The 21,689-nt window shown below is 39.9% G+C and overlaps 1 protein-coding gene and 1 long non-coding RNA gene across 2 annotated transcripts; one reads left to right on the forward strand and one right to left on the reverse strand.

Annotated features, from left to right (window-relative positions):
- The first annotated feature begins 3,702 nt into the window (after nt 1-3,702).
- LOC131227240 (uncharacterized) lies at nt 3,703-10,521 on the forward strand. The gene is made up of 6 exons (XM_058222995.1): nt 3,703-4,564; nt 4,614-4,854; nt 5,889-6,028; nt 7,147-7,244; nt 8,538-8,827; nt 10,328-10,521. Exons 2-6 carry the CDS (start codon nt 4,671-4,673, stop codon nt 10,339-10,341), a joined length of 726 nt encoding a protein of 241 aa, XP_058078978.1. The 5' UTR covers nt 3,703-4,564; nt 4,614-4,670; the 3' UTR covers nt 10,342-10,521.
- Nucleotides 10,522-14,534: 4,013 nt separating this feature from the next.
- On the reverse strand, nt 14,535-21,667 carry LOC131228178 (uncharacterized). The gene is made up of 4 exons (XR_009162743.1): nt 21,242-21,667; nt 20,605-21,091; nt 14,696-14,855; nt 14,535-14,599 (listed from the first exon to the last, which is right to left on the reverse strand). It is a non-coding gene; the product is annotated as an uncharacterized LOC131228178 (long non-coding RNA).
- Between the last annotated feature and the right edge of the window lie 22 nt (nt 21,668-21,689).

A 21,689-nucleotide genomic window follows, 5' to 3' on the forward strand; every position in this document is an offset into this window, starting at 1 on the left:
TGAACTTTCACATACATCCTTTTATTTCCTGCCAATGCATCACATGTGTAGAATATCAGATCCGTGAAAAAAGGTAGGCCACGCCCTGATGATCATCTGACCACACCAGCACTGCACCATGGCCATCCATTGATTTTGATGTTGTGTTCCGTATGATAAGCAGATCAGCATGATTTTCTTATCAGTTGATCACCATGGTGTGACCCACCTGTTGCACGGACCGGATATTCTACAAATGTTACCATATTACCAAAATAGATTAAAAAAACTTGTGGTTATCCCCTGATGATCTACTGTGGTCCCATGTTACCAAAAGAGGCTTGAGCGTCAATATTATTGCCACCCATATGGAGTTTACACTCCAAATTTCTGATGGTCCAATGACTTCGCAAGATCCTCATGCCTTACCATGGGCTGGATTATAGATCGGCTAAGTAAGTTTCTAAGTGACCAGGCTCCTATTTAGGCCTTCGGCTTGCTATTATCCTAATGATTTCAAGCTCTTACTCATTAGTTCTGGTTCAAGTAGCTCAAGTGGTACACTGAGTGAAAGATACCTCAACACTGAAGTCTTGGTATCATCCCTGGTGGGGGTGGCTAACAGTGAAGTGTTAACTGGCAGTGGGGTGTACTGATAAGCTAACAGAAACAAAAAAAAAAAAAGAAAAAAAGAAGAAGAACAGGAAGAAAAAGAAAAAAGTGCACCATTTTACTAGAATGGGTGTTTACTGGTTCATGCCCTAAAATGAGGGGGCAACACGGATCAACACCATGGATATAAAACACATATATAATGTTGGCCCCATCAGAAGGTACGGACTGCAGACATGTTTTTAGAAAAATGCACAAAAGGAGATTCAATATGCCCGTTATTACATCAAACGAGCATGAAATCACATTCCACTCACTTCATCCATGAGCTGAAACGAGCAAGGTATCACTTACTCGCATCAGTAGACATGGATTCAGTAAAACCATGTTAGGAGCAAGCCTCGACCGGTCAAACAGCTCCCTTCAATCGGTCGAGCATCCCACTCGACCGGTCGAGTAGCACGGTAAAACATCCGTTTTACACTACCTCTCCTTTGAACTGAGGAGGAAAATCTCAAAAAACCACAACGCTATATCAAGACACCCAAACACAGCCCACACAAATCGAAATAGCAAGTTACACATCAAAGAAAAAATTACCTTAATGAGCCAGCTAGTGTTTGCGGTCCATACCCATCAGAACATCCTCTTGAGGTCCATTGAAAAATCTGGAGTACTCCAGTCAAACGTTGGGACCTCATGCTGATGTGGAATATACTATCCTTGTTTGTTGTGATTTGATTGGGCCACATCATCACGCATTGTATTGAGTATAGCAGTGTTGACAATGTCAATAATAAGTGGACCAATCATGCTACTTTAACACAAGAATTTATTGTTTGTGGCAATCAAAAGATTTGGATTCACCGGGAGGTAGATTTCCCACTTGCTGTATTTAATATATCAGTGTCGAGAACCCTAGTAATATGTATTCCAATATTATGCTGCTTTAAAACAAGAATTTTTTGTTTGTGGCACTCAGAAGATTCAGATTCATCGGACTTAGATTTCCTGCATGCATGGAATCTAGATAGGGCCATTGTGATGTTTGTGAGAAATTCACGACGTCCATATATTTTCGAGCTCATTTCAGGATATAGGGCCAAAAATGAGATGGATCCAATACTCAGGTAGGTTGGAAAATCGAAGATTGAACGTCCATAGCTGAAATATATGTGGGGCCAAAGAAGTTTCAATCGGGCTATATAATATTTGTGTTTTTACTTCATAACAATATGGATGGCATGTAAACATCATTATCGACCTTGGGAGGTTTCAACGGTAGGAATTTTTCTATCCACCTTTTCCTTTAGTGTGGTCCACTTCTATCCTTCTTACTTTTGGTCTAAATTTGTAAAATGATGTCACAAAACGGATGAACATCACGGTAGGCCGCAACTGCATTTCAAACTTCCCGTGAAAGGCTTTGGCAGTAAATCCGCGTCCGATTCACCAGTAGACACTTATCTGGAAAGACCAATTGCAAGCACCCACGTGGCACTATAGCATGGGCTATAGGGTCCAAGCCCATCAGATGGGCCACACCATCCATGTAAAGTGGATGGTTAGAAATGAACAACCAGCCGTACGTGCACATCCAACATACATGTGTAGCCCACCTTATTAGCAGAGATGTCGCATACATTTGCTGAGCTGTAACAAGCATAACCATCTTTCATAAAAATAACGAGGATGGCCCGTTGATGAGATCATCGAGGAATGTAGAATTGCTTAGCTCATCGATACAGCCTAAGTACGGCTTTGCATCCTAACCACACATTCATTCCCTTATCTTCGCTGAATAAAATATAATTGACGATAGCAAACCAACCAACAACGTGTCTGCTTACCAACCATAACAGGCTTCTCAAGCAATCATTTTAAGGCCGGTGATGGCCCCACCATGACCAGGCAAATTCGAATTGGTTTGGCTAGTGACCCAGCACCATCCAGCTAGATGGTGTTAAAGATCTATGCGCCCTACCATGATGTATGCGTTTTATCCATTCCGTCCATCCATTTTTTCAGAACATTTTAGCATATAAGACAAAAAATGAGGAAGATCCAAATCTCAGTTGGACCACACTACACGAAACAGTGGGGATTGAATGCTCACCATTGAAAACTTTACTGACGTCACAAAAGTTTTGGATTAAGCTGATATTTTTGTTTTCCCTTCATCCAAGTCTACGTGGACTTATCAACAGGTTGGATGGCAAATAAATATTACACCGGGTCCTAAGAAGTTTTTAATGGTGGACGTTCAATTAACATTATTTTCATTTAGTGTGGTCCACCTGGGATTTGGATCCACCTCGTTTTTCCTCTCATGCCCTAAAATGGGTTGAAAAAATGGATGGACGGCATGGATAAAACATATAAATCATGATGAGGGCCAATAAAGCTTTGACACCTGCTAGCTGTCTGGTGCTGGGGTCACTAGCCAAACCGCGTCCAGCAAGGAACTAGTTTTTTAGACTGTTGGGCATGGACCGTCACACATGCAACTGGAATTTTATATTGAAGCATGGCCAGAGCCCAGGTATTCGGGAGCGGATTAGGTGTTACCAGAGTAACACCTTAGTGGCTATATCCACGCCGTCCATTCATTTTCCCATATCATTTTAGGATATAATCCCAAAAAAATAATTAGATAAAAATATCAGGTGGACCACACAACTGGAAACAGTGATACATGACCATTAAAACCTTTTTGTGGGCCATAAAAGTTTTGGATCAAGCTGATCTTTGTCATTTCCCTTCATCTAGGTCTGATTGACCTTATCAACAGGTTGGATGAAAAGTAAACGTTAATGTGGGCATTGCTGTGGACTCTAGGAAGTTTTTAACGGTGGACGTTCTATCACCACTGTTTCCTGTGGTGTGGTCCACCTGATATTTTGATCTGTTTAATTTTTGGGAACACATACTGAAATGGTCTGGAGGAACGGATGGACGGCATGAATATACAACACATCACTAAGGTGGGCCCTATGTCGATCGAGGTGTGTAATTTGGGCCGGGCCGTTCAATTCCAACCCAGCCCAATCAAAGCCCGTTTCTACTCCGAATCGTTTTTCCCGCTGCTTCTGTCCTTTCTAACACAAACAACAGATATGACGGAGCCGAGAAATGGCAGAAAAATCAATTTCAGAAAACAAAAACAATCAGCTAAACCAAACCTTCAATAGCCCAAAAACAAATCAGGCGATTTTTCAGATATCCGAATATGCAGTCGAATCTGTATCACAGATGCTTGCCTGGATCCACTACCACCACTTCGCCATTCTTCTCCTCCAATCAAGCACTCAAATCTCTGATCAGTTTCTCCGTCTGTAGAGCCTGTGAAGGCAGTCTCTTTTCGGGTCTTTCTATCGTCTGAATCATCAAGATCATTAGGTCTGTTTGGGCTCTTCTCGATCCCAATCTCAGGTCACAAAACAGCTTTGGATATCATCCATTCATTTGATTTTTAAAAATTGAAGCCGGTTTGCAGGTTCTTCAAAATCTCTGATTCCAAAAATATTCATTCTTTTTCCCTTATTTTTCTTTTCATCTCTGTGAAGTGTTATCTGAAACCCGCTGTCCTGGAGTCTAGAGCTGAGATCTTGACATTAGAATTCCTGCATTTCATAATCGAAAACCATGAATTCCTATGAACCACCTCTGATCTAAATCTCAGAGCAGGAAAAATCTATCTCCCAAAAACCAATCTAACGAGTATTTTACTTCTGAAGTTTCGCTAATTGCATTTTAAATCCTAGAAACTGAAGTCCTAAAATCACCAAAATCAAATAAAAATTTCTCCCCTTTGCTTGCATTTCTTCACTCCACAGAAGAAGAAAAAACAAGCCCTAAAATCTAAAAGATCTAGACATTCCAAAATCAATCCGAAAATACCCTTTGCAAGTTTTCAGATCCGCCTACAAAGATCAATTCCAGCATTTCATACCTTTAATCAGTGAAATCTCAGGTTTTCGGGCGACCAAGTTCAGATTTCACCTGACACGCATCCAAACCAGACGGTCAATTTCCATAGATCTAGATCTACAGGCGGGGATCCATCAACAGGAGACAGCATGTCGGAGGCGGCGAAGAGGGTGGTGGTGATCCAGGACGCATCAAGAAACATCAGTTCGATCGCAATCAAATGGATCTTGAAGGGTTTACAACTTAAGCCCGGAGATACACTCATACTCCTTGGTGTTCTTCACCAGGTTAATACTCCTAGTGCCTTTCATTTCATGGGAGCCAAGAATCTGTGTAAGAATTCATGCTTTTCTCCTGAAAAATAACACAAACAGAACAACTCAACATACACTTGAGGTCTTGGTATCGATCCCTAGCGGGGGTGGCTAACATGGAGTGTGTGTACTGACATGGGTATGTACTTACAAGCTAACCTTAAAAAAAAAAAAGAAAAAAAAGAAAAAGAAAAAGAAAAAAAAGAACAACTCAACATAGCATACCATGGGAAATGGGTATTTTGTTGGGAATTCCTCCCAAGTGGAGGTGATTTCACATGTGAGGATCAAAGAGTAAGTGAAGGTCATTTTTGGTCTTTTTTCTTGGCTAAGATTAAAAAGCAAAAGAAAAAAGAGGTTTTGTGATTAGAGTCATGCACGGCAACTATCAACATTTTTTTGGGTTTTTTTTTTTTTTTCTTTTTATTATTATTAATATAGGAGAGAAGGATTTTTTGAGGAATAAGGGCAAGTCTCTCTCTACTAGGCCCTAATTTTAGTCTCTTGTTGAGACTTCCATACATAAATTACAGGTTCTTTAGTTATCTTTTTTTTTGAAAAACTAGGTAATGATTTTTTTTTTATTTTCTACAATCTCGTGTTGATAAGAAACTTATTTCTTCTGTAGTGATGCTTGCAATCCACATATTAGGTATTATATTTTGATTATTTAAGGAGGATATTTTGATGAAAGTGATTGTGTGGTATTATCTTGAAAGTAACTGTATGGTGTACTTAGGCATTCAAGAGATGGTGTTTTCTTGATAATTGTATTTCTATTATCTTTGTAGTAGATTTGTTGTTAGACTAGGTTTCGTGATTTTTTTTCTCCTTCGTATTGAAGGGTTTTTAATGTTAAAATATTGATGTTTCACTTGCATTCTATATGTTCAATGATATGCTTGGCTCATGTTAGAATATTTGAATCTTCCATTAAAATTCTCTATTTTGTTAATCTCATTGATTTATATATCGTTAGAAAATATATTATTTTCCTTGCATATTTATCACTCGTCTTTTTTATTGACTTTTTTCCATTTTCTTTATTATCAGTGGGATGCAAGGGAATCAGCTCCAATCCAATTGTTGGGGTGAACAAGACAATTATTAAAGAAGCAGTCGAAAGTAAAATGGAAGAGTATGACAATAGCACGGATGTTGCAGAAATTCGTATGCTGTATGAAACAAACCAGGTTGTTACGAGTTTACAAGCCTGACACTAAATAAGTTATTTTGTAGGGTGTGTCTATGGAAATGCTAATATGAGGTTGACCACATGGGAGCTTCCCATGAGGTCAAGCTATGGGCCCCACCGTGATGAGTATCATACATCCACAAAGCATTTGGTAGGTCCCTTTTAGGTTACAGGGTGCGCCAAAAATCAGCCATATACAGAACTCATGTAGGCCACACCATATGAAAACATGATAAAACAACTAAAAACACTTGATGGGGTGCACTTGGGTTTTAAATATGCTGAAACTTGGTGTGACCCCTCATCTATTGTGTGTACCATCTGAAGCTGCGTGAAAATATGCTAAAACAACTAAACTGAAACTTGGTGTGATCCCTCATCCAAGTGGGACACACACAATGAATGGGCTGAACGCATGAACCACATCTCTGTGGACCCTATAAATAATCATAAAGGTTTCAATGGGTGCATAATCACTCTCAATTGTTGTCTATGGTGTGGCCTGCCTAAAACATTGATTGACCTGATTTTTAGGCCCGTGACCCACCATAGAATCGTGCATTGATTGGTGGAGTGAATGTCTGACACATATAATGATGGGGCCTACACAGCTTGATCTCATGGGAGGCTCCCATGAGGTTGACCTCACACACACATATCACCCACACTAGTTCTCATGAGAATGTTCTCACAATTCACGTGAGAACTTTTTTAGAACTCATCTCCCATGCTATGAGCCTAAAATCTGAATGGTCCAATTCAGCATCCCATGAAACCCCTACAGGGCCCCACTTTCACCCTTATCCAAAACTTTGGTGTGCTATGGCAAAAGAGAGACATGTTTTGGATTAGGGTGAAAGTTGGGTCCCAAAGGTTTGATAAGTTACAATGGACTTTAGATTTTGCACTTATACCACGAGAGATGAGTTCTAAAAATGTTTTCACGAGTTCTCGTGATAACTGATGTGCAGGTGAGCATTCCTATGTATATATATATATTCTTTTTAAGACCCCATAGCAGTAGAAAACTTCTTTCACTCAGCTCTCCTTCCTGTGACTACATTCTCTACTCGATCCTAGCTGCTAATATAATTAGCTCATGCATGAACTTCTCAGGTCGAGTTCAATGTAAAGGTGGTGGCTGCAGCTTCACCGAAGATGGTTGCTTTGGACATTGTCAAGATGTCAAGGGCTACATGGATAATTCTCGACAGGTCAGTCAGAATATCAGTGAAGATTTAAAACCTAACGAGACTTTTCTGATGCCAATACAATACCCTTACACTTTCCATGAACGACAGATAGTGAAATGATCCGAGAAATACACTAAAACCCTCGGGGTTCAATAGACTACTGCAAGTTCATCTCAGAAGGCAATTACTTCTGGTACTTCGGCGGAATAGTGCATGGATTACACAACTTCTCCTGTGGTGTGGTCCACTTGAGCTTTGGACATGCTTCGATTTTGAGCTCATACCCTAAATTAAGCTAGTAAAATAGATTGACAGTGTGGATAAGATACATAACTCATGGTGGGCCCTACAGATTTTATTCAGTAGTACATAATCTGATTTAGCCAGATGTCGTACATAACCAAGATGTAGAGTGGGTTGCCGACACTTTCATGTCTAAAATGGACCAAAAAAGCCCGGTCGGAGGCAGAAGTAATCAAGACCGTCAAAACCCTAAAATAGGCATATCTTACAAACTGAAATGAATTATTCAATATACCATATATGATTTTGGGGTAAGAGAAGCAACTTTAGCCATATGCCGAATTTGTGAGATTCCATCAAATCAACGGTTGAAAGTTCTTTTTAATTTTGTTTTTACTATTTACAGTAAGTTTTAGTTTGATCATAACTCTTGAACCTTCGAGCTTTAGGAGTAGTGCCCAACATGAAAAGTTGTTAGAAAAATTAGGAGAATTATATGATTAGGTGAAATTGGAGACTTACTATTTTTATCTGAAAACCTTGAAGCCTAGTAGAGATCATGACCGTCTATAAATAGTAAGTTTACTTTGTATATATAGTAAGTCACGTTTTGATTCTTTAACTTTTTCTCTAGTATCACTATTTAAATGATTGCAAATTCATTTTTATTATCAATCAATCTATTTTCAAATTTATTTCTATTTTTTTATTTTTCCTTGTGAATTTGAGGAATCCCTGTGAGGAGTCCAGAGAAGTGGATTTGGAGTAATTATCCCCGAGGAAGAAGGAGATTGACCTCATTGCATCCATCCTGCGTCATACACACACACACACAAGTGTTCCAAAGCTTCTTGAGAGGGAGCAAAAAGCATTCGCTAGACTTTGATGTCATATATGTCTAAAAATGGCATGATGTAAAAAAAATAAAAATCAAGAGATAGTTTTCATATCTGAACTTTTATACCTCAGAGCATTGGCAATTTGATAGTTTTATCCCAGAAATACTAGTGCTTTACAAGGGCATACAATAATCTTTCTATAGTTTCTTTCTTAATTGGAGCCGTGTTGCAGACGGATGAAGAAAGATAAGAAATACTTCCTGGAAGGGCTAACTTGTGGAATTTCAAGGATGAAGCGTGATGACATCGTTGTAGAGTTGAGAGGACCAAAAGACAAAGGCACCAACAAAATGCAGGCAGTTGGAAGATTGAATACTGCTGTGACATGTGATGAGATGATAGCAGGGACATCTGACGATGAGATATCACCAAAGACACCAGGGACATGTGACTATAAGATACCACCAAAGGCACCAGCAACACCAGAAGAAGATCTTTTCAGCTTGGAACTCTCTCCTTTCAGTGAGTCCTAAATGAATTGGTACTGATTAAATTATGTAGGGCCCACTATGAGTTATGTGTCTTATCCATTCCGTCCATCTGTTTTAACAGCTTATTTTAGATTACAAACCAAAAATTGAAGGATATTAAAATCTCAATGGACCACACCACAGGAGACAGTGTGAATTGAACACCTACCATTGAAATCTTAATAGGGCCTACGAAGGTTTTGGGTCAAGCTGATACTTATGTTTTCCCTTCATCCATGCTTGTGTGACCTTATGAATAGGTTGGATTACAAATAAACATCACTGTGGGCCCTGGGAAGGTTTCGATGGTGGACATTATCATCCCCACTGTTTCCTGTGGTGGGGTCCACTTGAGATTTGGATATGCTTCAATTTTGGTCTCAACACCCAAAATGATCTGAAAAAACGGATGCACGGCGTGGATAAGCCACATACATTCAGTGGGTTGGTAATAATCACGCTTTGAGTCCAAGCGACATAAAAGGAGGGTCCCACTGTGTAAACGATCAAGATCTCTCCCACAAGGATGGCAGTGGGCCAGGTCGCCCACCAGATGTGACGAGCCCAACCCGGCTTTGGGCTAAGATCGGCTTAGCTGGACTTAGGCCAATTAGCTTTTCGATCGAGCCTAGGCTCAAAGTCATTTTAGCCCGACCCCAACCGACCTAGCCTGGCCTGGCACAACTTTATATGCACACGTGTTATATTCTACAATACAAATATGTCATTATAATCTTTGGTTAGGTACTGATTCCTTTGAAATGTCTATCTTATTGCAGATGTGGCTCACTCGATCAACGCATAGATTTGAAAAATTCAAGATGCAAATAAGAATTTTATCAAATTCCAGGGTGGGTTCGGGTCCAATCAATTTTCTTTTTCAGGTTCAGGGCTGGGCCATGCTCAGGTATTGTTCTGGCGCGGATTGAGTACTACCCCACCAGGACCTAGCGCTGTAGGGTCCAGTGAAGTATGTGTTTTATTCATTTTTACGAAATCATTTTAGCTACGGTCCCAAAAGTGAGGTAGATCTAAAGCTTAAGTGGCCCTCACTATAGGAAGCAGTGGGAATTGATCGCACACAGTTAAAAATGTCTCAAAGGCTACATCAGTTTTGGATCAAGCTAATATCTATATTTTCCCTTCATCCACGTCCGTGTGACCCTATGAACAGTTTAGATAGCAAATAAATATCATGGTGGGCCTAAGGAAGGTTTCAACGGTGGCCGTCACTATCACCATGGCTTCATGTGGTGTGGTCCACTTGAGCCTTAGATCTGCCTCATTTTTGAGCTCATGCCCTAAAATAACCCTATAAAAATTGATGGACGGTGTGGATAAAACAAATACGTCATGGTGGACCCCACAAAGCTCCTGACAGGACCGTCCGTATCTAGCTAGTGTCGGGTAATGGCCCACACAGAATCACTATTGAAAGGTAAGGATTTTTTCGTACGTGTCTTTAAACTCTTTTCATTGGTTTTGATATTAGGTTCTGCACGATGAGTGCCACGCCATCTTCTGGTGGGCCCACCTTTTCATTCCCATCCACGTGTCTCATGTACTTGATATCTTCGTTGTGCAAAACACAAGACTGATGAGTTGAAGTAACAACTGCGTATTGTTATGATGCGATGTATGGTCTGATGAACGGTTTGATAGTTGCATGGGCATCTTGAAGGTGGGGCCCACCTGAAGTTGGATTATTTGGATCTTGCTCTGACTCTGATTGGCATGTTGTTTCTGTGGGACGCCGATTGCCGGGCCCACAGGGATTCCGTGAAAAATCCATTCCTTTTCTCTCGCTTGCAATAGGACAGTGTTAAAAATTCACCCACATCCATAGCTCAACTGGCAGACTGGGTGAAGATACCTCGTTTCAACACTTGAGGTCTTGGTATCAATCCCCAGCGGGCGTGGCTAACATGGAGTGTGTGTGCTGACATAGGTGTGTACTAACAAGCTAACCCAAAAAAAAAAAAAAAATAGGTGTTAAAAATTCAGGCATATTCAACTCTCAGGTGGGCCACACGACAGGAAACAGTGAGAATGAAAGCGTACACAGTCGAAACCTTTGAGGAGCCAACGGTGATATTTATATGCCATCCAAACCGTTCATAAAGTTATTACGAGTGGGATAAACCGTAGGCACAAACCTTCAGATCGTGTGTCCCATCTGTGTTTTGGATCTTCCTGGTTTTTAGAATCTTATCCTATTGTGAGCTTGAGAAACTGATGGATGGAGTGGATTTCTCATGGGAATCTATGTGGACCTGACATAGCTTCCGACCACAAGAACTGCCTATGGGCAGGGGCACAGGCAATGCCGTCTGATTGTGCGCCCGTGCATCGCGCAGTTCCGTATTATAGGAGAAAGTTGCACATATGGGCTTACAGAGAGACAGTAAGATGATCAGAACCGTCCATCTTTTGGCTGCAACCATTGGCTTTCGGAACCCTAAGAAGGAAGATGATGGGCCGTTGACTTGTGAAATTAACTATGGACCGTCCACAATTTCCTTTTCTACGGTCCATATATATATACACACACAGATATACACTTTCAATGGTCTGTCGAAATTCAGTGGTTAAGATGGGGTTAAATTCAATGAGAGGTGCAAATCAAATAATCTTATGGCCTGTTTGGTACGTGCGCTTAGGTGGGCTTATGTAGAATAAAATTACATTTGGTTCCGTGAAAATTTCATATGGCATGTCGAGACTACCCAAAGATGGAGTTACATTTGGTCGGGTCCTTACTCTTACTCAGGTAGTAGACTCTCAGGAGTTTCAACACTTGGTTGAGGGTTGAGTACCCATAGGTGGTGAAATTCCACTACGGCGTGAGTGCGTGGTGGTGTGTGTGTTAAAAAAAAAAAGAAAAAAAAGAAAAGAAAAAAGAAAGAAAGAAAGAATTACATTTGGTCCCATTATGGATTTCCGGTGGATTTTAAAATCCTACATATGTGGGCCCCACCTTGACATGTGTTCTATCCAAGCCTTCTTCGAAATGTGCCACGTACACATGACATTCAAGTTATATACGGGTACAAGTGACCCATCCCAACCTCTGATTTGTGAACACCTGTTTGATGAAATAAAATAATCGGATATTTTCATTATTAATTGTCTCATAAATGTCCACTAATTTGATAGTCAGATAATTCGATAACCATAAGTTTTTGGGGTCATGATACATTAAGTCGATATGCATGTTTTGAACAGTTGATTGTATCGCACATGTACAATTCGTAAGTAAAAATTTGTAAGTGCTGTGTATCGTCCACCACACTCTGCCAGAGTATCAAAGTTCTTCTCTGTTTCACCGCTCGCCACCCGAGAGAGAGAGACCGTTTCGACTGGAATCCTTTGGAACACCGGTATAACGTTGTAAAGGAAATAACCAAATCTGTGGGACCCACCATTTTACATTATGTGAAATCCACTCCATCTTTCAGGTTATACCTTCGATGTTAGATTCTAAGGCCAAAAATCAATTAAATCTGTAACACAGATGGTCCACAACACATGGGACAATGGAGATAGGATGCAATATAGCTGGTCTGTGGGGTCTGCCATGTTGTACATATGAAATCCACTCAGTCAATCAGGTGGGAATCATTATTTGAACTGTATAAAAGATACGCCCAATTTAAAACTAATATGAGCTATACCAACCAGAAACAATGTAAATTTGCTCCCAAAACTGCTAATTTCACTCGGCATGGCTCACTTGAGTTTTTAATATGCTGATTTTTATATCTTCTCTTCATCCAGAAAAGTAATACCTGATCTTCAGGTTTGATGATAGATACATCACATGGTGACCCACAAAAAAACCTGTGGTCAGTATCTCATGCCCAATGTTCCATGTGATGTACCTAAGCTGTAGATCTAGCTGATTTTTGCCCCGCAAACCTAACATGAGTTTGTGACCTAACAAGAAAGCTTTGCTCACTTACATCCGAAAGCCTAGCAATAAAATACATTGGGATTCTAGCAGTTAGATTAGGTTTTTTTGTATTTTTATTTTTTTCAAATGACCCAAATTGTTTCATTGATGGGGTTTATCTTGGTCGGTAAGGAAAAAAAAAAAAAACTTTCAGATTGAATATTTCGACCCTTTAATTTGTTGCGAAAAAACATCTGCACAAGATCATTGTGAACAAGACCAAAACACAAAAGAAAATAGCTAAACAAAAGGTCAAAATGACTAAACCAAAATAAGAAACAAGAGACACAAAGATTTACGTGGTTCAACAATATGCTTACTCCATAGGATAGCAACATAGAGTGTCCTTCTTTATTAGAAATAAAAGAATTATAAATACAAGACTTACCTCTCTTTCACCCATATAAAGAATCACCCACCAAGGAAATTTTCAGAAGATGAATACAGTATGATACTTCTCTCTACAAAGTGGATCTCCTTATATAGACTACAGGAGAGCCCTACTAGAAGTCTTAAGAAAGAAAACTAAACTTCATGACTACGAGAGAGAGAGAGAGAGAGAGAGAGAGAGAGAGAGAGAGAGAGAGAGATAAAATGGAGAAGATGTCTCCCATTAGGTGACATCAACCACGCCTCAACATTCTCCTACTTAAAAGACTAGTTTCTCTATTAGTGTGAAAACTCTCCCATTAATGACTATTTGAACATCACAAAAACGTTAGGTAATAACAAGCTCAAGAGAAGTCTTACACCAAACAAACTTTTCATTTGTGATATGCTTCGTCAACATATCTGCTACGTTATCATCAGTGTGAATATTCTACAATGAGATTTGACCATCTTCCACCACGTCTCAACCTGAAGTGAAGTTTTGGAAGACAGTAATTACAAAAGGAAAAGGCAAAAACATGAACGTAATATACTAATAAATAAGGGCCTATTTGGATTTACGTATATACTATACTGCATTGTGTATTTGTATTGTTCAAATATACAGTAGACAAAAGCTATTATCCTTTCACTTTGGCGAAGGAGAAGCGAGTGTTTGGATCAGACTGCCTAAGAACAGGTATACAAAGGCGAAGTAGTAGTCGACGTTTCGATAAGAAGTACACGGGGCATGACGTGTAAGGTCCATAATGAGGGGTGGGTCATCCAACGGGTACATACTATAAGACCCATCATGACTGCCCCAATATTTTATTATGCTCGGGCAGAATAACGGAAGCTCGAAAGATCTATGTGTAGACGAATAAAGACCAATTAAAAAATTATGTTCATTACAAGAAAATGAGGTGAGGAAAACAAATATTAAAAAAAAACCATCCATGAAATGTAGCGGATTTTCTAGAACATGTTGTTAACACAAAGTCGATGTCCTGCAAAGTCGTGATATAGAAGAATAAGAAAGAAATTTCGACTCCTAAAACATGATAGAATTGACGCATTCGACTCCCAGTCAAAAAATACAAAAAGCCCTTGTGCAATGACAGATAAAAAATCCATAATCATTATGAATCCAACATAGAAAACTATCCTCGTTCAATTTCTCAATGACCAAATGAACCTTGTAATAGGAGCATATATCATCAACACCCCAAGCAGAACCGCAGCATGACATTCATCATCCCACAAAGCACATTTTGATAAATTCCGCCCACACTCTCCTCATCACCTTCCTGCATCCCCCCATTCTTACTGTCAATAATCACGCCTTCCTTGACACGAGCACTTTGGCCACCCACATGAATGCATTTGAAGTGTTGTGTAGTCCTCATTCGTCCTCCTTCCTGATCCATGATGAAGGGTGGCCTACATCATGAACATTGTCATATCAGGATCCACGGTTACTGAAAAGTTATCTAAGAAGAAGACCAAAAGTCATGTTCCAAAGAATATGTTCTAAACCTTGTTACTTGTTCCATTCCTTCTCTGCCTCATCGTATGACTTGAACGATTGGTATCGACAACTACTAAATTGATATACATGTGTGTCGTAATCATCCCAATTGTCATATATCCTTGGAGCTCTTCCCACGAAGACCATGTAAAACTTTCCCATTGTTACCTAAAAATGGAATTGGTATATTAAATTACATATTACCCTGACAAAGAAGCCCTACCAATGTCGCTATTAAGGCATAGGGTTAATGTCCAACAAATATTTAGTGATCAATAACCAAAATTTAACAAAGAGGAGAAACACATTTAGGTCAACAGCTCACCTGTTTAAGAATTTTCAATCTACCACGAAGTTGCATACAAATATGAAATGATACAATAGATCATTCCAGTTGTTAGTCAATCTCTGGTACATTACTCCTCACATGAGTAATAAAGCTTCATTGTTCAGATGAATATAAAACTGAAGTATATTACTCACTAAGATCTACCCTTCACCACACATAAAATCATGACTACATGCTTATAATAAACTAAGCAGGATATATAAAAAATTACAACTTGTATCGATTAGGGTGACGCTACAATGTCACACACACATAACAAATAAAAAAAAAAAAAAAAAAAAAAAAAAACAAAAAAAAACTAATTTATTCCTTTGCAAGTCGTTTGTCTCTCATAAGGGAGAATGTCATCCTATTCATCAGCTTTGGGGGTGTAATACCTACTCTGCACCTGCTTCCGAACAAAACACAACAACTACCTTATACTTACTAAAAGAGTGAATGAAAAGCACCTAACTTTGTGATGGTATATCCATTACCAACTATAGCAAACATAATATAGTTAGCATCCTCTCAGGTGCACAAAAAGCATGCAATGTATAGTAGCCATAAAACCATAAAAACCCAAAAAAGAGAATGTATGTGATGCAGGGCAATTAATCACTCGCTCTAAAAGCTCGAACTGTTAGAGCATGGCGAATCAATCCCTTTATCTCATAGCCATCTCACAGGCAACCCCACTCGAGCCTGGTGTGAAAATACTTATGCATTAATCACCTCTGATGAGGAGTCTCGAATACGAGACCTTCCGCTCTGATATCAATTTGTTATAGGACAATTAACTACTTACTCTAAACGCTCTAATTGTTAGAGCATGACGAATCAATCCCTCTATCTCATAGCCTAGGCCCCACATCTCATGGGTTAGGATCTCGGCCGAACCCCCTCGTGGGACCCAAATCATATGGGTACCGTCTCACACGAGCCACCCGTCCCGAGTGTGCCCTTGCATCTCACAGGCAACCCCATTTGAGCCTGGTGTGAAAATGCATATGCATTAATCACCTTTAGTGAGGAGTCTCGAACACGAGACCTCCCGCTCTAATACCAATTTGATGCGGGATAATTAACCACTTTCTCTAAAAGCTCGAACTGTTAGAGCATGGCAAATTAATCCTTTTATTTCATAGCCCAAGTCTCACATCTCATGGGTTAGGACCTCAGTTGAACTCCCCTCGTGGGCCCCAAATCATATGGGTACCGCCTCACATGAGCTACCCACCTCACACGAGCTGCGCACCCCGAGTGTGCCCCTGCATTCCATAGGCAACCCCCCGCGAGCCCGGTGTTAAAATGCCCCTGCATTAGTATGTTATCATCATCCAGTGAGTAGGCAAGAAGTCAATCCAGGTTCAGTTAGGGCCACTATGTTCGACAACATGTTTCTATATCCACTCCCTCCTCTCATGGCCCATTAAAAAAAAACCCGCACTAACTAGATCAGTTTGTAAAACCCTTACAACCCGAAGTCGATCTTCATAGCCAAGTTCTTCAACTTCTTCGAGAATCCCCAACAACCGTTGCAGATGACTCATGCTTTTACCTTGTGACATTGTAATTGTTAGGGACTTCATTGCTTCAGCCATCTCCCCCATCTTGTCACCAATATGATCACTTGGCTTACCCTTCCTTAGTCGAGTCACGTTGCTTGCTATCGAGCGGCTGTTTCTAGACCCAGTTGTTGTCTCCAGAGGGTTTCTGTTATAACGCTTTGACCAATGACTGAATCCCTTGCCCCAACGAATCTGAGGAACACTTTCATCATCATCTGATGATAAACGAATAGTTTCAAATCCATGTTCTTTTGATCCCTCATCCGAATTTAGTTCGTGTTGTGGACGACGTCTTCTTGAAATGGGTGACGAGTAAGCCGTATTGACAAATAAACTATTTGGCATTCATTGACAATAATAAATGTTAAGTTATCTTAACTTTCAATGTGCTTCCCGCGAACTCTCTCGGTGTATGGGTGAGACTGTAAAGATTGAGAAAACATAAACTCCTTTAGCCATACCAAATTCAGACAAAAATAAAATAGCAAAATATGTTGAAGTCCGCGAATAAAATTCAACGGATATACTTACCACAATGTAACCATCCCAAAATTCGTCAGAAGTAATAACTATTTTCTCATCGGGGTCCCATCCAAAACCATTCGCATTCAGCATATCTTTGATTGCTCAGTATAATATTTTCAAAATGTGTAAACGGTTAGAAATGTGATGATTTTCTAATAAAATACCACATCTATCATGGATTTCGGTGACTGTTACCTTATAAGCTTTTAGTTTAAAACCAATATCACTCTTATGGCCAAGATTCACTTGCTCCACCAATGCATCAACTAAAGCATTATCCATTGGATCGGTCTATTAAATTTGAGTATTTTTCTTATTGCCAAATACCCTTGGAGTGAGATTTGTTTGACTCATAGGTGAATGAGCTTTGTGTGAGGGAGTTGAACTTTTCTTTGTTGGTGTACCAACTTTACGATTTAGTGATGATGGGCTCTTACTTGGTGAGCCTGCACCCTTCATAGGCAACGATCTTTCATTCTTGTTTTTAGATACTTACAAACTGCTCCAGAAGAAATTTATGCGACCTACGCATCATTAATAGTCAATGAAAATAGGAGAGTAATAGCAAATAGAGACAACAATATAGGGTTGAATGCACTCAAGATGCAAAGGAACTTAATATGTAGTAGACGATGCAAATATACTAATCTGTTGAATATAAAGCTGGGTATCTCAAACAAGTTTTAAGTAGCCAAAATAAGAAAAAATTGTTATTTGTTAACACAATCCTGCTGACGCAATCGTTATCTCATTATAACAACAAACATTATAATTAAAAATGTTACCGCGTCTGTGGAAGGTTATCATTACACATCTTCTCCGCAATTTCATCCCTCTTCATCGTTCAATCATTTCTTGCTCAGTCTCTCACGTGACATAACGCTTGACCTTCCTTGGCATTAATAACCTCTATAGGAGACAACGAAATGTCCTATGTACTGTCTCCATTGTCCTTAACTACTTCAGTTAATATATTTTCATCGCCAACACGGATGAAATTGTGTATTACACAACAAGTTATAACAATTTTCACTTGAGTTATAAACTTGAACTGCAGTGTTGTATGTAGAATAGGAAATTGGCCCTTCAAAAGACCGAAAAAACGCTTGATAACATTTCTCAACTAGGCGTGGCGATAATTGAACAGTTCTGGCGATAATTAAACAGTTCTTTTTCATTAGCAGGCTTCCTTCCTATATGAAAGTCATTCAAGTGATATCAAACCCCTCGATATGGTGCCATAAATTTGGGAGTATGCGCATATCTCGCATCAACCACGTAATATTTTCCTACACAATGCAACGCATGATTAAGTTTTAATGATCTGACAATCTCCTATCTTACAAGTAATTGCACCATTGAATGTTTACCATGGGGAACTTGGTTTGACAGAGAAGAATGAGAGTACAAAAGGAACAATTTCAAATACTGTTGCGATAATCTCTGTTGGAAGATATCCCAATAACGAATATGCAGGGATGGACTCAATGAGCATGTTTCTACCTCGTAAAATGACTCTAACCCCAAAGCAGAAACCCAGATGTTTGTTGAAGACATTGGGAAACGAATGAAGTTAAGGAGGTGACAAATTCGTCAGTTAGAAACGATGTATCTGATCTTCCTCTTCCTCAGTGAAGAAGTTTCATTGCCGATGAGAAGGGATTGAAAGGAGATATTTGTCTCTCAGAGTGTGGAAATGAGGTAGGAGTTGAGGACAATGGAGCAATGAGGGGTACAATCGTTACTTCAATCACAAAAGCACGTCCTGCAAAGTTTTTCTTTTCCAATACAATGGAATGAATGCTTCGCACTGCTTGAAGCATTTCTCGTTGACAATACTGACCTACCAAATAAGCATTTCCCGCACTGCTCGAGAGAGGGAAAGACGTTGGATTTCAACTCCCATTTAAATGGATTGAATGCACATATTTAACATATAAGACAATGCAAAATAATCCTGACCGTAAATCCAAATAGGCTTCAACATTCTCCCTCTTGAAGAGTAGTTTCTCTATTAGTGTGAAAACACTCCCAATAACGGCTACCCAAACGTCACAAAAACACTAGGTAATAACAAGCTCAAGAGAAGTCCTACACCAAACAAACTTCTCATTTGTTATATGCTTCGTCAACTTATCTGTTACACTGATGAGAATAAGTTCTGATCATCTTCCGCCACGTCTCAACCTAGGGTGAAATTTTGGAAGATAGTAATCACAAAAGGGAATGACAAAAACATGAATGTAATATACTAATAAGTAAATGAAATCAAATCAAGTAACACTTCATTTCTGAAATTCGGCAATGTGTAGAGCATATACTCAAGAGTCATTTGGATATCAAGTAAGGAATATTTGAGAATGAAAATGTGTAATATCAAAAAATAATAATAATAAATAAATAAAAATGAAAGGTCTGATTGTCGTCTATGCACGTGGAGATGTGGGAAGAGGAGAAGAGAGCTACAATACTCCTCCTAAGAGGAGATCATTGTAGATTTCAAATCCCAGCCATTGAATCTCTCCTATAATTATTTTGGAGATTCTCTCTTATAATTATTACGGAGATTCGCTAGAAGATTTGGGATCTTCTTAGATACACATTGATATGGGCAGCAATAATATTGCTGTCCCTAAACAAATGTGTACATTTTGAGCACATCAACCTCTAAGGGTCCTCAGCTTGTGGGCGGCTAAAAAATCGCCACCAATTTGTAAATTCATGTATTTTGGTCACGACAGCTTGTGGCTATCCCCCAATGATCATTTGGTCCCATGTTGCAAAAATAGACTTGAGCAACAACATTATTGTCACACATGGGGAGTTTGCACTCCAAATTTTCTATTGTCCAGTGACTATTCAAAATCCTCACACCTTATTATGGGCTGTATTATGGATTGGCTAGGTAGGTTCGTGGGTGACTAAGCTCCTAATTGGTCCTCCAGCTTGTTAATTTCCTAATAGTTTCAAGCTCTTAACCATCAGTTATAGTTTAAAGTGAGTGCGCAGATTGCGAATGTGGGATGTCTACAGGTTCATTCCCTAAAATGGGGGCAACCCGTTGTGGATATAAAACACATACATCATGGTGGGCCCCACAATGCCCAACACATCAATACATTGCTAGATATGCCAGCTCATCCGTACCCAATCTGGTTCATTACCCTGAGTCACCAGCAACCCGGGCAAATTGGCCCATTCACCCCTGATTGCGGTGAGTCGACACTGAACAAGTCGATCTGAGTGGCCGAGTTATTCAACGGCTAGGCCGGGTCATCAGCAAATCTGTTTTGAGGCCACATTCCGTCAGAAAGGCACCGACTGAAGACGTGCACAGAAAGGAGCTGAAAGGCCACATTCCACTTCATCGACGAGCTGAAACGAGCAAGATATCACTAGTTCGCAAACATGGACTCTTTAGAATCACAATGCCATGCCAAGACACCCAAACACTAATAGAAATGGCGACTGACAACTCAAAAGAGAGAATTACCTTCGCAAGTAAGATAGTGTATGCAGCAGCCCATACCCATCAGAGCATCCGCTAGGGACCCCACCCTGTTATGGCAACTGACAATGCCTGCATCCACGTCTGCAATTCTTCCCTGGCTTTCTCTAAAGAAAGTTAGTATGCTGTACTTGTAGATACTTATCCGCAAAGACCAATCACAGCACCCACGTGGCAAATAGCATGGGCTGTAGGGTCCAAGCCCAACAGATAGGCCACACCATCCATGTAAAGCGGACGGTTAGAAATGAATAACCAGCTGTGCACATCCAAAATGCATGAGTCGCCTACCTAATTAGTTGACCATCCTGATTTTTGAGCCACTGCATGTTCATCATGAGTTCCATCAAACAGATGGCCAGGATATCGCATACATTTGCCGAGCTCTAACAAGCATAACCATCTTGCATAAAAGTAACGAGGGATGGTCCGTCGATGAGATCACCGAGGAATGGAGAATCGCCAAGGACGGCTGCATAAAAACAGACAATAAAACAACAATGCTTAGCTCATCAATACAACCTAAGTACGGTTTGCATCCTAATCACACATTCATTCCCTTATCTTTCCTAAATAAAATATAATCAACTACAGCAGACCAATCAACAAAACATCTGCTTACCAACTATAACAGGCTTCTCAAGCGATCATTTTAAAGCTGGGGATGGGCTGGGCCAGACCACCATGGGCCAGGCAAGGAACTAGCCTTTTGGACTGTTAGTCGGTCATGGACCGTCACATGGTCTACCAGAATCATCATTTTTTTATCGAAGCATGGCTACAGCGCAGGTCAGGACTGTATGTCGATTGAGGCATGTAATTTAGGCCAGGAAATAAATGGGCCAACCTGTTCAATTCAAACCCAGTCCAATCACGGCCCGTTGCTACTATGAATTGTTTTTCCCGCTGCTTCTGTCCTTTCTAACACAATCAACAGATATGACAAAACCGAGTAATGGCAGACCATCAGTTCAGAAAATAAAAATATCAGCTAAACCAATCCTTCAATCGCCCAAAAACAATTTATGCCAATTTTCGGATATCCGAATATGCGGTCGAACCTGTATCAC

Source organism: Magnolia sinica, chromosome 15, assembly GCF_029962835.1.
Source record: "Magnolia sinica isolate HGM2019 chromosome 15, MsV1, whole genome shotgun sequence".
Lineage (NCBI taxonomy): Eukaryota > Viridiplantae > Streptophyta > Magnoliopsida > Magnoliales > Magnoliaceae > Magnolia > Magnolia sinica.